The sequence below is a fragment of the Tenebrio molitor genome, chromosome 1 (assembly GCF_963966145.1).
Source record: "Tenebrio molitor chromosome 1, icTenMoli1.1, whole genome shotgun sequence".
Lineage (NCBI taxonomy): Eukaryota > Metazoa > Arthropoda > Insecta > Coleoptera > Tenebrionidae > Tenebrio > Tenebrio molitor.
The window spans coordinates 23,232,136-23,252,416 of NC_091046.1; the positions used below are offsets into that span (position 1 = coordinate 23,232,136).

At 33.6% G+C, this 20,281-nt stretch overlaps 1 protein-coding gene and 2 long non-coding RNA genes across 3 annotated transcripts in view; all 3 read left to right on the forward strand.

Moving 5' to 3' along the window:
* The first annotated feature begins 1,462 nt into the window (after positions 1-1,462).
* Positions 1,463-2,155, forward strand: LOC138137539 (uncharacterized). Its single transcript, XR_011161781.1, has 2 exons — positions 1,463-1,909; positions 1,968-2,155. It is a non-coding gene; the product is annotated as an uncharacterized lncRNA (long non-coding RNA).
* Positions 2,156-2,761: 606 nt separating this feature from the next.
* Positions 2,762-20,281, forward strand: part of LOC138123422 (uncharacterized) — a 273,107-nt gene continuing 255,587 nt past the window's right edge. The window contains exon 1 of the long non-coding RNA XR_011156781.1: positions 2,762-3,143. This is a non-coding gene — a long non-coding RNA (uncharacterized lncRNA). The remainder of the gene's footprint in view (positions 3,144-20,281) is intronic.
* The window catches only part of LOC138123046 (glutamate receptor 1-like), a 100,700-nt gene continuing 88,611 nt past the window's right edge, over positions 8,193-20,281 (forward strand). The window contains exons 1-2 of the mRNA XM_069037565.1: positions 8,193-8,347; positions 13,129-13,281. Coding sequence (XP_068893666.1) covers positions 8,254-8,347; positions 13,129-13,281 — 247 coding nt within the window. The 5' untranslated portion in view covers positions 8,193-8,253. The remainder of the gene's footprint in view (positions 8,348-13,128; positions 13,282-20,281) is intronic.

The following is a 20,281-nucleotide window of genomic DNA, read 5'->3' on the forward strand; positions in this document are numbered from 1 at the left end:
CTAAACCCATTGAAAAAAAAAATGTTACTTTTTATTTAAAATTTGTCATTTTCTCAAAAAAATTGTTATGTAAGGTACCAATTTTTTTCATTCATGGATTAGCTGGTAGTAAGGTCTATCAGAAAGAGAAAAAAAAGTAGAGGTTGTCATTTAAAAAAAATGACTGTGATGTCATAGCTCAAAAATAGATGACGTCATGAACAAGTGAAGCCACTTAAAATAAGCATTATGAGAAATAAAAATTGACCTGTTTCAGCGTTTTCGACAAATGAGATTAGTTTTGAAATTACTGAATTTATTCCATAAGTACCGAGTGACTATAAATGATTGAAAATTATTTTGTTATGTTGGTAACACATTTGAAATCTTTAGTTGGCAACATCGTTGGCATGACACACGTAATTTTTAAAATTGAAACAAACGTCAAAAAAATCTAAATCGACAATGTACAGTGGCGAGCACGGAATTTCGCACACATTGGACATTTCACTGGCATAATTTTATTAAAATGAGATACTGGCGGCAGTTTCGTGACAGTTTAGGTGAAACATCAGTCATGATCACATATATCATGATTGATTATAATGACAATAAAGCTTAGACTAGATAGTTTTTTTTAATGACATACAAATTGGTGTGCGAAATTCCGTGCTCCCCACTGTACTTCGTGACAACCTAACCTAAGTGTTGCCAATTCACTATTTTCTTTCAATAATTTATAGTCACTCGGTAGTAATGTATGTAATTAATAGTTTGCATTCGTACACGGCACCGAGTACTTGGTAAAAATGCCAAATTATTCGTTTATTGAAAAAGCGGACATGGTGTACATTTATGGTGCAGCTGGCGATAACGCATCCCAGGCGGTAGCTCTTTACCGGGAGCGGTTTTCAGATAGGTAGGTCCCTGAAGCGCGAATGTTTCCTGCAGTGTTTCAACATCTTCGAGATTATGGCTCTTTTAATCTGTACACGACCGATATAGGGTCTACACAAAGTGAGTGTAGGCTAGAAGCAGAGGAAATTGTGTTGGATGCTGTCACACAAACTCCAGGGATAAGCACGAGGAGGCTCGTCATTCAACAGAGTTTATCACAGACAATGGTATGAAGAACTTCACATGAATAAGACCTACACTCATATCATGACTAGAGCGCGGATTTTTAAGCATAAAAAATTCCAAAATAAGCGCTTAAAAAAGCTTTAAAAATTTGTAAAAAAAGCATATAAAATGGCATGAAAACTGAAATAAGCTTCTTATAAAGTTATAAGTGGTTAAATATTTAGCAAAATACAAACGATACAGTTTGTCAGATTTGAACAAAATATCCATAAAAACCATTCAATTAATTTAATATAATAATTTTTTTGTTCGACACTGTCAGAATTTGATAATTTTCTCCTGTGTGAACGGATTATGATAAATTTGACAACTTGTCAAAACGAAACGTCAAGCTAATTTTATAGCTATTAAGACAACAAGGGTTTTATAGACGATTTAAAAATCGAGATCGTAGTTTAAATCAGAGCGACCGCAGGGAGCGAGGATTTAATAGATCGAGATTTTTAAACTATAAAACACGCGTCGTCTTCAAGATTTTTTCTAACACTAACATCTTATCAGAAATTTTAATAAATTCAGAAATTATTCGAGGCGCGTCACAATTCACAAAATGCGGAGGTTGCCGTGGGTACTATGGTAATAATATCAACAAATTTGGAAAAAAACAATTTTCATCGTTGAAATGTGCCAAAACGTTCCAGAAGAAATAAGAAAAAAGGGGCAACTTGTTACCAATGAAGTCTAAAAGTGCATACGAAAAGGTGTATGTTTCGTTTCAAGGCCGGAATAATAAAAAAAGCATCACGGAGGTAACGCAAGATGTCATTTTGGCTTTTCTTGATATGGGGTAAGTGTGTAGAACTTCATTAAAAGTTAATTCACACTACGGCAAGAATCATTTGAAGAAAATGTAAAGATTGGCAGTTTTCGATGGCCGGGCACTTGCATTGGATGAAACAGCAGAAGTTGAAGAAGAAGATGTTAGGAACAAGAGCACGAAGCTAATATGGCAGTTCCAATTCAATAATTGTACTTTTCACTTTTGTGATAATTACTGTAAAAATGATGAATAAAATGTTACTTGAATAATATGTGTGAGCGTATTTTATGACTCTATAAGATACGTTGCTATTGACGACGTGTCTTATAGAGAAAAGCGTATTTTATGGGAAACATAAGGTGTGAGCTCAAATGCACCATGGAAACAGTATAAGATATTAGTGTTAGAAAAAAGGTTTTAAGCGATTTGGAGCCTTTAAGGGGCTCGTCGAACAAAAAAACGTTGTATTCAACTCGTTCGTGTGTAAATTGGGCCTTTCTTAGCACTCGTGGGCCTTTAAAACGCTCGTTTCACTCGTGTTTTAAAATGGCTCACGCATGCCAAAAAAGGCCCAATTTACACACAAACTCGTCAAATAAACTACTATTATAGAAAAATACTACAAAAATGCCTATTAATTTACAATTAAATTATTTTTTGTTTTTGAAAGAACTAATTATTGAATGATTAACATATTTTTAAATGGAGAAAAACTTCGTTCTACTTTTACACTAGTAATTGGAGCATATTTAAATTTAGAAATAACATTGCCACCCAAAAAAATACCTTTAAAATTTCAGATATTTGTAGTAAAAGTTTAAATCTTTCATCTCGTATTTCCTACTGTCTTCTTAATTTCACCATGTATGTACAGTTAATTTCAAAATTATAGAGTACACCTAATTTTCTACAGTGTAAAAAGCACTTACATTTCTTGTCAATGATCAATGTCAATTTTGACAAACAAAATATCTAATCTAACTGAAAAAGCGAAAGTGCTCATTCTTTCCAAACCAGAAGAAAGGTGGTCGATTCGAAGGGTAGCCCACTATTATAACATCGCCAAGAGCATCGTGCAGAGGATAAAACAGACACTATTATGGTGTTCTTAAATCAACGACATTTTATGTTGTCAAACTTACCTAACCTATATAAAAAATGTGACACTCAAATTTCAAAAAGGCATCTTTACATGTGGAAAAAACTGTAATAAATCGACTTCTTGATTTTTGAGGTGTACTCGATAATTTTGAAATTAACTGTATGTACATACATCTTTGTACACTAGATCTACACAATTCTTTTGAATAGTTGATTCTGCGAGAATGTGCCTGCTGGTGTATTTTTGTAAAAAAAAATCAAATATGGTGTCATTTATATACCATTCACGATGTTTTGGCATAAGGGGAGGCTGTGATTTCATTTTTTAACGTTGGATACATGTTTGATTTCTGTCATCTCTACTGTCACTAAATTGCCTGACATGCGGACCTATCAAAATGAACGTAACATGTTGCCGAATTTACGATAATCATAATGAAGCGACTTTAAAACGTATTAATGGTGTTTGTATTAGACTGCAGAACATATTTTCAGTAAGTTACAATAAAGTCAAGTTTTTTTTTGTATAAATTGAATCGTAGGTGAGTACAAGATAAATACGAGTATGTAGCACGGATAGTGAAGGAAGAAACAACGACCCAATTGAAATGGCACAGGGGTTTTGTAAGACCTATTATAACTTCGCGATAGAGTTGTGAATTTATGGCTTGAATCTATTTTGAAATGTACTCCTGAAATTTGCCAACATTTTTGTAGATATTGGGAACAACTTATTTCGGAAGATTGGGCAAAATTAATGTGAAATCTTTTATTTGAAAAGGTTTTTCCTTTAATAATTTCATTAGGAGAATGTGACTCGGAATTTGATTGGGATTTTGATGCAGGTAATGATGATTCAGAATTTTCTAATGAAATTATGGAAGTTGAATAGTTTTGTTCTTTTTTGTCATAGACGATGGGTGAGTAAATATTTTGCAGAAAGATTCGAATAAAGTAAGGCTTAATAAGTAGGTACAAGATTTTATACAATCTAGTTCTAGGAATGTTTTGGTTAAAATGAAAAATTCATTGAGAAGTTACTAACTGGTTGGTTAAGACACTGTATAGGTGGGTTATCTAAGTGGTGCATAAATTAACAGGAGCCACTTCGTCTTCCGGTTCCGGTCCCTACTATTCTGTAGTCTGTTCAAGTCAGTTTCCTGTTTTGTTAAATTGGATTAAAAATGTGTGAGTATTGTTCTATTGCAAACTAGTAAAACTGACAACAATGCACTAGACAATGACGCAGTTTATAACCTCAAACTTAGAAAAACATAACCTAATTCAACAGACAGTTTTACTGCCAACTTAAATGCCCTTTTTCCATGGCCTCCCCTTATGCCAAAACATCGTGAATGGCATATAGTTATGTAAGGGGTATATTGGAAGAAATAGGTGTGTAGCAGTTATTGATTCTAACAACGTTTGTTGAATACTTGTCTGACATTTAATTTTTCGTAAATTTTGTTGGTGAATTGCAGTTTTTAAGTTCTGCGTTTTATTATACTTTTTTTCGCAATTAATCTACAAAATACTAATTTCAACTCCGAATGGCCTTGTATAATTTGTCCACGGTAGGTTTAATTTTAGACATTTTTTTCAAGATAGCAAACCAAAAAACACAAAATAAAAACAAAGAAATAAGTAAAGTGTTGAGTCCCTCTTAAGATGCTTCTTTTAGTTCTATTCAAAATACACTGACGACACGAAAAACGAAAATAATCTTGTAGTCATAAAAAACGATGTGTCTTTTATGTTGTTATTTTTGCGGGAAGTCGCCGGAAAATGAAAAAGATTAAAAAAGCGGCCTCACCGATACAAAAGTCAGCGCACGCTCATCGACATATTCAAAGAAGCTTCCCAACATTTTTAAGAACATCTTCGGCTGGTAAAACTGCCTTTCCTAAAACGGGGTATAATTTATCGTTTTTGCTGTGTAAATATATGCAACGAAATTATTATTAAAATAAGCATCTAAATATGAGTAGAACAAAAAAAAAATGGCAAAATTGCCTTTCCTGAAACTGAGTTTAATTTATCGATTTTGCGTAAATATGCAACAAAATTATTAAAATAAGCACAAAAAGCACAAAAAAAAAATGCATAAAAATAAAAAATAAGCAAATAGGCACAAAAAAAATTCATCAAATGATTCCATTTATTACAAATGATATACAGGGTGTCGCCAAAAACGAAGACGAGTCCATAACTCCGTTATTTATCGGAAGATTTTAATTATCTGGTACACCAAATTAAATGGTTTTTAATAGGCTACAAAATGGCCTAATAAATTCAAGTATAGCCCCATGGACTTCAAAGGTAAACTGTCAAAATATTTTTTTTTCAAATGGGATTACATATTTTTTTTTAGTAATTTTGATAGAGATTTTTATTCTGAAAACAACAATGTATCACAAATATACACTTAAATACCAAAAATTCACAAAAAAAAAATTAAAAATCGCTACTATCGTCTATGTTCTATGTTTTGCGCTAAACATTGGCGGCATATCTGCGCAATCCCACATGTTATTATTTGTTATTTGTTTTTCCAGCTACCTTATTACATTGTAACGCAATGCATTTTGATAGCTTTTCGCTTGGTGCTCGTCATTTGTTTCAAAAGTTAGTGTTATTTTTTTTTATGTGAAGTTATACTTGTGATACATTGTTGTTTTTAGAATTAAAATCTCAATTAGAATTACTAAAAAAAGTATGTAATCCCATTTGAAAAAAAATGTTTTGACAGTTTAGCCTTGAAGCCCTTGGAGTTATATGTGAATTTATTAAGTCGTTTTGTAGCCTACTAACAACCATTTGATTTGGTGTATAGATAATTAAAATCCTCCGTTAAATAAGGGAGCTATGGACTTTTTTTGGGGACACCTGTATATATGAACTTAAAATTACCCTGCTATTAAAAATCACGTATGGCATAACAGCTAGAAATCCGCGCTCTAATCATGACCAACGAGTACAAGCTTTAAAAGCTAAAGATCTTCCTCGGCGAGTACATTTTTGCGAATGGTTATTTCAGCAACACAGTAGTGATAATGAATTTATCAAATCCGTGATGGCAACTGACGAAACAGGCACTACTTGTGAAGGTGTACATAACAGCCGCGCTACCCATATTTGGAGTGACGAAAATCCGCATGCAATTCGAGAATATCGATTTCAAAACAAATTTTCAATAAATTGTTGGGTGGGAATCGTTAGTAAATAAGCACTTGATTGGTCCGCATCCGGCTAAAGAGGTCAAGATTATTTGGACTTTTTGAAGAATACGCTGGAAGTTCTTTCAGAGTAGGACGTAATATATGGTTTTTACTGGAGTGTTCGCCCCCACATTTTTTAGTTATTGTGAGGAATTGGTTAGATGAGAATTATTACGACAAATGGATTGGAACAAACGTGCCAGTGCTATGGCCTCCTCGTTTACCGGACTTAAATTCTTGCGACTATTTTGTGTGAGGCCACATGAAACAATTGGTGTACGCAGAACATGTGAACAGTGTAGAGGAACTTCGTGTTCGCGTAAAAAATGCCTATAGAATGATTCGTGAAATGCCTGGCATTTTTGGTAGAAAGCATGATCATGGTTATGTCGTGCTCGTGTATCCATTGATACATTTTGAAAAATTTTTGTAATCTGTATTATTGTTGCGAATAAAAACAATCTTAAAATGTAACGTTTTTTTTTGTACTGCTGCGATATTAAAATTTACCCGACATCGAAGACAATCTAGCAGGTGTTCTTTTAAATTTCACCTCGTACCTAGTAGGCGTTGAAGAATCGATTGTGAATGCTCCACTCGTGTAAAACGTAAGATTTAAACAGCTGATCCGTGATCCGTAACCTGTATAGTGCGTTCACAATCGACTCTTCAACGCCTACTATAAGGTGAAATTTAAAAAAACACCCGATGTTAAATGCAGTTCCAAGGTGATGTTCAAATGATGTGTTACGTGCCTAAAAGATAAGTACATGTTTTCAGTAATTTTTATATCAACTCTGTGGTTAATGTAATGGTGCAGCCACAGTAATCGGAGGGTTGTGCAAATTCGTCAGTCTTCGATCTATTAAATCCCACACGTGCTCGATTGGGGATAGATCAGGAGATCTCGGAGGCCAGGGAAGTAAATCCACCTGAGAGTCATCTAGGAAGTCTGTACTAACGTTGGCAATATGCGGCCGCGCGTTATCTTGTTGAAATAGAGGATTATTTACTCTTCGAAAGTAAGGCACCACAACAGGCCGCAAAACCTCCCGGACATAGCGAACTTCTGTCATATTTCCCTGTATAAAGACTAGACGAGACCTGCTTCCAAAACAAAATGTTCCCCACACCATTACACCAACAGAAAAAGCAAAATTGCGTCTTTCGCCGCGAAGTCTCCTGACCCTGCGCCGACCGTCGTGCATTCCAAGACAAAACCGGGATTCGTGATTGAAGATGACTGAATTCCACTGCTCATCCCAAGCAATTCTCTTAACGAGAACGATGGAAACAAAAATTGGTCTTACAATGTGATTCTGTTATAAAAAATTTCGGCTATAAGTTCGTTTTATTTGTTTAGCTGATTTCAACGTTGCCACACTTCCAGTGAGTCAGTTAATGCACCGTGCAAAAAATGGATTAGTATCGGGTGTTTTTTTAAATTTCACCTCATAGTAAGCGTTGAAGAGTCGATTGTGAACGCACTATACAGGTTACGGATCAGCTGTTTAAATCTTACGTTTTACACCAGTGGTGCGTTCAGAAACGACTCTTCAACACCTAATACGAGGTGAAATTTTAAAAAACACCCGATATAAACTTTTAACTATACTAATAAAATTTTGCAAAAAATTTCGATTATGTATTCAAACATTAAACGTTAATTTTTTTTAAAAACAACATTTATTCAATTTTTTTTGTTATTACATTCAATAAATTCGTGGTTGTGTAAAAGTGAAATCATAGTAACTCATAAACTGTTTACAGTACATTGATTTGACTTTTTGTACCAGATCAAAACGAGGAAGTATTATAACAACCTTCTCAAGGAAAGACCAGCTAAAATAAAATAGGGAAAATGCGTAGGTGGTTGGATTCATATTACAAAATTTGCACGACCAAATTTTATAACTACTGCAGCAAAGAATTATATGTTGTAACCAACAATTATATAAAATGAAATGATCGAAGCCACCGTAAGGAAATTGCGTCTGCGCCATCATGTCGGGCGTCGCTTTGTTAGATTTGGTCCGGAGTTAGCGAGGCTGGATGAGCGTCATGAGCGTCACTAATATTAAAAGTATTATTTTGTGGACAGTTATTGTTATAAGTGTATCTGCCACAGGTGACAAAATTCCATTAGGTAAGTAAATAAAATATTCTCTTCTTTTCTTGCATAAATGTATGATGTTATAGAAATGGTTATGGTTAAATACCTCAAAATATAGTGTCAATGTACACGTAGTTTTTCTCCGGTAATAAACGTTTGTTCTAGATATTTAAAAAAATGTGATGTACTTAATTTATTTATTTCAAAAAATATACAAGAAATTCAGAATAAAAATGAATCTTTAAATGATACATATTACAGTATTTTAAAATTAATTTTAAATCAGTTAATTTTATATTTATATTTCGTGTTATTAAAAATTACCAATTATGAAATTTTGCAATTGTAGAAAAAGTTACGTTTTCAAATATACCTACCGTACAATATCAGAATGTGATAAAGATAAATTTAACAAAATTAAATTAAAATGTATCTACATGAAAACCATCATTATTAATGAACTTCCTAATACTTGTGTGAACAATTTCAGTTGCTATAATTATCATTTTGAACATTTAAATGCAACCAGTACCTAACGAAAATTTTATAAAAAAGCATTCATCCTAATACGAAAATTTTGAGCTTATATAGTGTAATCAAGAAAATTTGTAATCGAGTCGATATGATATGATTGATTTCCAGATAAAATTAAAAAAAAAATAAAAAATTATGGCAGAGATGATAATTTTTAAACACGGTTTAGTTACTAGAAGTATGTAAATTTTCAAAAAAGTTATTACGTAGACGTTTATTTTATTAAATTGCAGCAGTATGTAAGTATTATAGTATTGAGCAGCCAGAAACCGTGAATGCGAGAAGGTAAGGTTAGGTCGTTGTGGTAGTTCTAAATACTTTGCTGCAAAATGGCAATAATTTAATTTTTAGAAAAAAATTACCTTTATCTACGATCCTTAGGTAAATGCAACATTATTGATGTGAAAGACGTTTAAAACAATCAATCCACTTTTTTGTAGAAAATAAGGACCTAAGGACCAGTGTATCAGATTGAACCAATCAAAGTTTCGGATTCATGGATTAATCGCGGATAAAAATTCAATTTGAATTAAATATTTAATTCTCTTTCTATAAACTGGCCCTAAATGTAGCAACACTTAAAAACATTCTATGTATTCCAATAGTCTGCAAATATTTCATTTTTGTTGTTATTTGAAGTAAAACGAACATAAGATTACTTCTTGGAAATGCTGTAAATAATTGCAAGCCTAATCACAATCATTCAAAATTATTATGCTACTGGCCAGTAAAAGACAAATAGTCAAAATGTTTTTTAATATTTAAAATAAACGAGATCAAAGCTGTAACTTTTGAGCCCCCATATCTACAAACCTAAAAGGTATAGATGTAATTTTTTTTCTTATTATTAATTTACTAACATGAGTTGACATTACCTCATTGAGTTGTTCCGCGAATTTTGGGGCAGTATAGCGAGACATTGTTTTAACTTTGAACGTAGTCCATAGTTATTTCCCATGTTCAGTTTAAAAAAACGGTCATAAACGAGTTCCTCCCAGCGGTTTAGTTTACACCAGAGGTGGTCGGTACTTAGCTGTTATCTGTAGACGAGTTGCTCCCGCTTATTGTCGAAGGATTAAGGAAGGCGACAGGTATATTTTTACATTTTTGAGTGCAAGATAAAGGAAAACTTACTAAATATTAAAATAAAATCTTTACTTTCAGGAATATTATTACAACATAGGTTTATCATGATAAGAAATTATTTGTACAAAATTTATTCTATGGAGTATTCCATTCTCACAATTTCCTATTAATTTTTGTAATGTCCCCTTTTTGTTTCTTACGTCGTTTCTCAACTTTTTCATTCCTCTGTTTGCAGATTGAATTTTGCTATACGTATATGTTTGAAAACTCATAAGTACATCTAAAAAAGCAAAAATGGAAGGATGACTAGAATAAAAATTATTTTTTAAATGTGCAGATCATAATTACCACCCTTGCAATGCAGTCTAATCCCCAACCCTTCACTACCTGCATTCAAGATTAGGATATTTTGGGTACCGGGAGGAACTCGTCTCCGCCGAAAAAAACACATGTCAATGCAATGCAATATGCACTGTAATCAAGTAACCAACATTAGGTCAAAATAACTACTTGACAATTAAAAAATTGTCAAGTTTGCATTATTATTGAGATAAAATGAATTAAAAAACTTAAAAAAAAACATAATGTAGGTATTTATATCATGCCAATCAGAGCATAAGAAATGTGCGTGACGTTTTTTCAAACACTTATCCCGATAGACCAATTCCATTAATCGGAACAATTTTTAACGTTATTTCAAAATTTAATTTTGAATGATATTTCTATTCGATACATCGTGGACTAGCAAAGGAAATTGAAGAAGAAGCCGCAAATATTCATTCAACAATTCATTTTTACGTTTCTGTGATTTATACATGTTTTCCCACTTTGTCTAATCCATTTGAAGCAACGAACAGCTCAAAACAAGTGGTGGCACTTTTTATCCACCCTTAGTTCCAAATTAAACCGAAAATAGCTTGGTCTTCCAAGGGTTAATCTGCGTTTTTGAAATTGAACATAGAGACTAACCCCCAATTTCATAATCAGCCTAAAGTTACTTTAACATTAAAGTTTACAATTTACCATAAAAACATATTGTTGAAACAATCCATTAAAATCACGTTAAGATAAAGCCTACTTTAAGTTTATTATGAAACTGGCCCTAAGTATGGCCTATGTTCAGTATTAAAAAAATGTCCCGGTAAGTATGTCAATCAGAGAAGAAATACTGTTTCATTCCCAAGACTGATTAAATTACAAATTTCGTTGATCACACGATATAAGCATAATAGGGTAACTTTCGGAAATATGACGTATAAAGCCGACCTGAAGGTATAGTACTCCCAGAACTCTAAAGTTTGATGATAGGCAAGGGCAGGGCCGGATTGCGGCGATGGTTTTTCATGAATTCGATAGTATGTATGTATAGTTGACTCAAGTTGCAAAAAACCACTTGTCATTTGCAACAGCATTTTTTCAATATTTTTAAACCAAATAAAGGCACAAAAAGGCCACAAAATCATAGTTTGGATTGAATATTTTCCATATAAGTACAGCTTTAAAGTAATTTCAAATGACTAATACCATAAAAGTGCTGTTGCAAATGCAAAATGGTTTTTTGCAACTTGAGTCGGGCAGTATCAAATTGCAGCGGCGGTCAAGTCTTAATCTTTTAGGGGAAGCAGGTACTGATTTTCAAATAAGTAAATAGCAGCGCTTGTCATTTTACCCCCCAGGGAGTGGGCAGGTAGACGATTATCAATATGTAATAACTATCCCTTACCTCCGACTTTTAAGGAGGTAACTAATTAAACATCTGCAAAGTCTGCAATTTTCGGAAAAGAGAATAGTAAGGGGAAACAAAATTTTCTTCGAAATCATTGGAAGGTAAATTATATCGCGCGTTCAAATGAAATCCTGGGCTGAGTGGGCGTTGGAAAAATTAAACCGTTTAGAACAGTGTAAAGTTTGAATTTCCCGCCGTTTGACACGAATGACATTTGATTATGTTTAATCGGGACATAATTGAACATGTTTGCTTTCAGCAAAGGGTGCCCTTAGATATTTGCTTCGAGAATACGAATCGTTAAGTTACTCTATTTTTAATGTAAAACATTGCAAAGAAAGAAAAAAAAGAAACTCTTTTTTGGCTCTAAATTTTAGGTTAGCTGTCAACATGCTCCAATTAATCTACGCTTTAAAAAAGCACAACAATTGACGGTTTCCAACGCCTCCCCAACCCATGTTTTCATTTGAACACCCGATATTTATTTATACATAAATTGAAAAACAGAAATATCGTTGGTGCACAAAAAAAGTGACACATCTCAAAAACCCTCATTTTTCAGTAGAACGATTTTAATAGTATATTGGGATATAAGGTTAGGAAGTGCATTATATGTAACAGAATCGAGAAAGAGTTTGAAAAATCGAGACGAAGGAGGCACATAATGTACATTTTTATATCCGTGAACAGTAAATAATTGTTTAAAAATTTTTGTACAGTGTGAAAACATACTGTCCGCGTAAATTTGTGACGATGTTGACAAAAATTTCAAATTTTTGTGGCAAAAAAAAATTATAATGTTTTTCTTTTGTCATTCACCGGAAGAAAATCCTGATTTCGATTAATTTTAATTTGAATCGATTCAAGAGCATCATGTACACCTGCGTAATGAACTGAGAAGTGCAGTGCTACCTGAAAATTTCTAAATGATAAGCCGACCCTTATTAAGATTGTAAGCGCTGCAGTTTACATTAGGTTATTAAGACCCAAACTAACCGCGCGCTGCAGTTTGGTAATTGGGATTTTAAAACCTTCGATCCCCGCTGCAATTTGACATCGCCGCTTGAGTCAACGTTATGTACAGTGGCAATAAATTTTGCTCGTCAAGGTCATTCTTTGACGCAATCAAAAATGCTCCATTGTAAAACAGTCGTAAATATCATAACCTATCATCATGTTGTATGACATTAATTGTCATTTTTTTCTCAATTTTTTGATACTTTGTTGACATGGGCATAATCAGACAGGATTTTTTTTTAAATTTGTGACAATCTAACCAAATTTTGAAATGACATTGACGACCAAAATTTATTGCTCGCGACAGTATGTATGTATATATCTATGTATGTATGTATGTTGTCCGTACATAAACTTATTAAACTAGAAAATTATTAAACTAAAAATAATCGTAGTTCAATGTTTGTCTCTTTTGCAAAATTTGATTTTACATTATTTAATTGATTTTCAGGTGCTATATTTGAGCAAGGTACAGATGAAGTTCAAACAGCATTCAAATTTGCTATGCTCAATCACAATCAAAACGTAACTGCCAGACGTTTCGAACTACAAGCCTATGTAGATGTTATAAATACAGCGGACGCTTTCAAGTTATCAAGACTAAGTAAGTAATAAACAATTAGGTAAACCGTGATAATTTAAATTAGCGAAAATTTTGTCACAAATTTGCACGCGTTGAAAATATTAGAAGAGAAACACTAACAGGTGAATTAGCAATTTATTTAAATTTGAATCATCAAGTGTTAATGTTAAGTTAAATCAGTAATCTGCCAATAATAACAATGGTCACACATTTTACCTTTGAATTTGTTTTTTTGATGAAAGTTTTAAAAATGTTTTAAGCACCCTAAAAAAGTAAAATATAGTTATCTCCTCTTCAGACTTTAAGCGATAAAACGTTCAATAGGTAAATAAGAACAAATTTTATTTCATTATAGCATCTCTCTCCAATCTATGGTAATTTGATCTTAATTTTCATGTGTAATAATAATAAACAATACAGAGTGTCCCAAAATTTGTGACATAACTCAACAGTACGAGTACGTTGTTGTGTAGAAATAACAGAACATAAGGAAAATGTCAAAATAAAGCTCTTTTTTCTCTAAGATATTTCTTTTTTGCTGGAAAGATTGGCAACATACTGGAATTATTTGAAGAATGCATAGGTAAAATTTGATTTTTTTACATCAATGGAAATAAGAAAGATAATTAAACAAAAGTTTTAAATGTTAATAGTAGTGTCAAAAACATTAGCTGAACACAAAAATGTCCACAATTTTGTCAATGCTGATATCTGCAAACCTTTTACAATACTTAATTCTGACACACGTTGAATATTATACAGAGTCGCTAAAAGTATGGATACAGCCAAGGCGGTTTCAAGTTACAGGCCAGTTGTTGCCACATTCCCTGGTAGGCCATTCCATGAGCTACGATGTTCCTAAAATTTTGAAACTAATTCGACATTTAAAATAAATTTTGACAAGTCCTTGGTCAAATTCGTCAAAGTGAATTAAAAATGTCATTTTAGTGTTGCGTACCAAATTGCAACTCAAATTATGCGTCTTCTTCTTCAAATTATGTAGGTACCATCAAATGAGAAAATGAAGCCAATTTGGAAAGAAATTTTAAAAATCGAAGAGTGAAGAATTCGCAAAAGTAGCCATGCTTGTGCTAAATATTTTAGGGGAACAGATATCAAGGGGGACAAAATGAAGCGACTTGTGTCAAACGAGATGCCAATAACTTCTAATTACGAAGAAATTACATTTTGGGAAGAAATAATCAAAATTAGTAATGACGAGACAATCACTGGGGAAAATCTTTTGGCTTTAAAAACGAATATTGAAATGAAACTGGGAAGCAAGTTACTAGAAATGGGGTGGGATTTAGACAATGGGGAGAACAAAATTGTTATACATATTTAAATTGGAAATGCCCACCTCGCGTTAGTTTATAACCAAGCAGTTTCATATTTGACAAATACAAATACGATGACAGGTTTAGTGGATTTCGAATTTTTCACTTAATGTTGGTGCAGCAATGTTGCCAAACTGTGGTAGGCCATTCCATAGCACACTGTCTTTAGTCAGTGTCATGGCCTGGTAAATGAAGATCGCCTTGATACAGCTAAATATTTTTAGAACGGTTTAGTAGAGCTCGTTAAAACACAGTTAGAAGAGGCCAGTTTACCGAATGGTTGGGGAGATTTTTGCCGTAAGTTGATAAATCCACTTTTAATTTAAATTAATCTATTTAAAATGTTAGCTTCAATCTCTTTAAGATAGATATCTGAAGGGGCTGAGCACTATTCATTTTTAATGTCTCATGCTTCCACTCTGCGTCTGGCTCTGAAATGTTTTCGTTAAAATCGTTTTTGCGCGATTGTACTCTAGTTGCTTGTTCACCACGTCTGTTTCCAAGACGGTAAGCTCTGCTTACTCGTTGCTAACGATAAACTGGACGGTAAGTAATTTTTGGTGTTCTAGAACGGTAAGTAAAGTTTACTCAAAATTAATCGATAAACTGAGCCCTCCACCACCCGGCGGCACGGCAATTTTGTCGGAGTACATACACTATTACGGATATTACTATCAAGTAATAGTGCAGTGCTAATCAACATAATTACCGGCGTCTCGCCTCCACATTTTGACTTTGTTGTGTTTTATTATGTTCTGTGTCAATGTTAAGGAACTTCCTTACGATGTGACATTAGTATAATAATATACCTTTTTGAATTTCAACTACCAATGAGTTACCTAAATCCAGAATTTTTAAATTTTCAAAAAGAGATTGCGGTACTATTCCCGATTTCTCGTATCCCACCTCCACCCGGCGGCACGGCAATTTTGCCGGAGTACATACACTATTACGGATAATACTATCAAGTAATAGTGCAGTGCTTATCAACATAATTACCGGCGTCTTGCCTCCACATTTAGACTTTTTTGTGTTTTATGTTCTGTGTCAATGTTAAGGAATTTCCTCACGATATGACATGTGTATAATAATATACCTTTTTGAATTTCAACCACCAATGTGTTCTCTAAGTCCAAAATTTTCAAATTTTTAAAAAGCGATTGCGGTACTATTCCTGTTGCTGAAATTATAAGTGGTAAAATAGAAATTTTTTCTAAACTCCAAAGATTTCTCATAGCAACGGAGAGTTCTAAATATTTATTAATTTTTGTGTTATACAGGGTCTCCCAGAACTGGCGGACCAAAATAATACGGTGAATTCATCATCTTCTGGGAATAATAGGAAAAATGTTTAAAAAAATCTATCTTAAATAGTGATTAGGAAAGAAGCAATTTAAACTGACCAATGCTGTTGTTGATGTTAAGTTACCTATTAATTAGTTTTCCTGCTTTATTTGTAACTGTGGATACATTTCAAATGATGCATATGCATTGTTGGGTATCCGCATTGTTTGTGCAATGACGGACGTTTTTAGGTTATAGTATTTTTCAGGTTATAGTATTTCTGCTAGGATGTTCCCTATTGGGAAAACGAACTGCGTACTCCTGAAGAGCAACTGTGGCACTCTCATCACACTGTCCATATAAGACAAGCATATCAAAATATTCTGAAGTGGTAAACATTACACGTTTTTAATGACTTGTCAGAATTGTCAGAAATAATTTATTATGACATAATATTCAATTATAATGTCTTTGCAACAATCAAATTTGTTTCGATAGTTACCAATATAATTTTTTAAGGTAATTTTATATCTACACGCGATTGGTCAATGAAAACCGTTCTCATTTTAAAATCCAATGAGGATGGATTTTTTTAAATATTTTTCCTATTATTGCCAGAAGATAATGATTTCACCGTGTTATTTTGGTCCGCCAGTTCTGGGAGACCCTGTATGTCTGTGTTATATTGTGTGAATTTGGAACAGCTATATCTAAAAGATATGCTTGCTTTTGTTGTTTATTTAAAATAATAATGTCTGGTCTGTTATGCTGAATATGAATGTCAGTTAAAACTGTACAATGGCCGGCAAAAAAAGTTAGCCATCATTTAAATGTCAGTGTCAAAAAAGCATTAATTACACATTTGGAATTTGACGTGACACAAAAGTGATGGCTAATTTTTTTTGCCGGCCATTGTACGATCAAAATATAATTTGTAATTGTCATTTTCTAAACAACTTTCTGGTTTATAAATGTAATGTGGTTGTGTATCCTTTAATAAGTTGAATTTAACTGCTAAATTCATGTGTATAATTTTTGCGAATATATCATGACGTTTTTTATATTCGCTTTGAGCCAAAACGGTGCAAGAAGAAATAATGTGTTCAATGGTTTCCCCTTCAGTTCCGCAAATCCTACATTTATCAATGATCGATTGTAAACCGCATATGTGTTTTTTATAATTTCTTGTATTTATAACACGATCTTGTATTGCAAATATAAAACCCTCAGTCTCAGGATGAATATTTGATTTCTTAAGCCATGCATGAGATTATTATAATAATTTTATTTATGTAGACAGAAGTACAAGACCAGTTGTTAGCACTTTCTGTAAACTCACACGGCTCTTGTAGTCGGCCTTTCTTGCCGTTGCAATGAAACAATATTAGCAGACTTGCCGCGACATTAGAATTGTGAAAATTTTCATACCCCGGATTTTCCTTGTCTTGTTGATTACATATTGAGGTCTCTGGTTTCGAAAATTCTTTATTTATGTAGACAGAAATTGCAGAAAAGATGTTAGCACTTTCTGGAAACTCACACGACTCTTGTAGTCGGCATTCCTTGCCGCTGCAATGAAATAATATTAGCGGATTTGCCGCGACATTTGTATTGTCAAAAATTCTTCAGTTGTGACGCCATGAGGAATTTTTCTTGTAAATTGAATCTTCTTTTCGACACAATCTTCAATGTAGCTGAACTTCCAGGAAATGAGTGACTCCTAGTCCTAGCGTTCTCTGGATTTCTCAGAACAAACAATTGTCTTCGATCGGTACATTGTCATTACCGTTCTTTATACTTAATTATTAAGGTATACCTTCTTATTGGTGTCAATGCCGGTGTATAATATTAACCTGTAGGTACAATATTTTAAGTAAAATATTCTAGACTAGTTAACTTTCATTCATTGCAGGACCCGATTAGAGATTAGAGAAAATTTTGGCCATTGTCTGTCAATTAAAAAAAAAAAAATTTGTAATCCGAACTTTATTGTCATCATGATTACCCTCTTGATTATGAACGTTATTTTTTGGATGGTAACTTTCAAAACTCAAAATTATTTTGTCATTTCTACTACACAGAACGTTTACTTCACGTTATCTATGTACGATTGCTCTAATTTTGTTTATTCATGTCGGATTTTTGGAATATCTGAGCTTCAAACAGTTTAAATTGATTGTCAAAATGACAAGAATCGAAAGTGGGGTTACGATTCCTAAAGGTCTATTTACACTTTACTTGAATGTCAAGAAAGTGACGGCCAAAATTTTTTGGCCGCCATAGTACGTGTTGAAAGATGGCAAAATGACCCAACTTGCCTTATGCAAATGTTAATGGTTTACAAGAAAATCTTGTAAACACGCTGAAAAATTTCAAATTTGGCGGCGTCAACGAGGAATCTAAAAAGTCAAGTTTTTATGTCACTCGAGGTTATGTTTGAGTTTTATCGTTTACGTTTTTTGAATTTGATCATGAATCTTTGATAAGATTTGTAAAGTGATGATAAAATTGTACTTGCAACGGATTCAGAAGACAACAAATGCTTAAACCAACAAAGTAAAAATACTGTAATTGTGAGCAAAAAAAGAAATGAAAAATCAAAGAAGTTGCTCGAAATGCCTGCCATCCCTTGCAATGAAAGCTTCAGTACGACATGTTCAAGAAAGCCGAACTCGATTCAGAATTCACGAATTTGCTGAGCGGCGCGGCGTTTTAAACGAAATGAGGCGGTGCATCAATCATGAAGGTACAACTGCGGACATGGAATCTTGGCCACAACTGACATTTAACTGACAAATATGTGTGAACTGGCCTTTATTGAATATAACCCACCTTTTGACTCGCGAATGCTTTTTTGACGTCACAAGAAAAACTTCTAGGTGATGGTAGCATGTTCGCAACTATTTGAATGAAGTATGACATTGACAAATTTTTGGATGTCAATTCCGAAAGTCATTGTGACAATAAAGTATGGACTACATCCATTTTTTTAATTGTCATGAAAGTGACGGCCAAAATTCCATGGCCGCAATTGTTCCTAGCGCACCGCACGTAAAATTTGAAATATACCCTTCAAGCAGCAAAATTTTTGCCCTGAAATTATGCTCTAATTAATGTATTCTAGTGCAATATAGTGTTGGATTACAAGTCTACAATTTAAAAGCTCCCAATCTCTTGCTGGACGAAGTTTATCACATTTTTCGTTGAATTGCTATGGGAATTTCCTCGAGTAATTCTGGCAAAACTTCGTTTAAAAATTGAAGATAACCGTCTACATTCAAACGGCGAGGTAAAACATAGGGACCTACGAGGTGATTTTCAACAATCTCAACCCACGCGTTAATTAAAATTACTCCTGGAAGTGACGCTCTTGGATATCAGGAGCAATATCTTCTTTTGCAACTTCTCGTTGGCGGGCAAGATCACGCTTATTCATTTCGAAACGCCCGAAAGCGCGAAGATGCTGCATAAAGTTTACAAAGGTTAGCCCATTGGGAAATATCCTTTGAAGCAACCTTTCACCGTAGATTTGCCGTGCTAGCTTTGAATGTCCACGGGCTTCACCACAGATCAAAAACCATATCGATTTTCTCCAGGTTGGTGAAAGACATTTGTGATTTAAATTGACGTTAAGATTGATGTTCTTATCAAAGTCTAGTGTAATTGTTTTTGGAAAACTTTGAGCTCCTTTTTCTCGAAAAATATCAACATAAGGCATTATTGGCTCAATCGTTACTTTTTGTGGGGTTCTATCATAGGTCCAAATATCTGCACAACCTTCAAAGTCACCCTGTATTCTAAAGCCATTAAGCAGGCGCAAATTCCCATAAGCTGAATTTTGAAAACATTGTATACAGACTGTTTTGGAAGTTGAGGCGTTCCTTGTAACAGGACTTATAGTGTTCCGATTTCTAATTTGGTTTTACTACCAGCCCTGTAGTCAGGGAGTCAAATACCCCGACAATAGGTAACTACCGCCATAATTCCTAGGACTGTAAAAGAAGGTCTGTTATCTGTTGTCTGACCAAGCTACAATATCTTCACGTCTATTGCCAAAACCACAGCCCCAGCCCCTAATAATTACAATTGAACTGCCATAAAACCAAATTATAAATGGGAAAACTATACTATACATTATTCTTAAGAATTTTAGCCTAAATCTTCTTAGTAAAATGTTTGTATTAACAGAGATATTTGATTGTATATTTTTATTGTTTTCTAAAATTTTGAGTCCACTGTACTAGATTAATTAACTGACGTGGCCCAGGATGGTGTCTTTCTGGAAATCGCTTTGCGTACTCTCTGGACGCCGCAGCTGTATCTGATAGTGACAACATTGCGCATACATCTGTGAGCTCATTATTTTCGTAGTGATAAGCCATTCCGACTAATTAGATGAA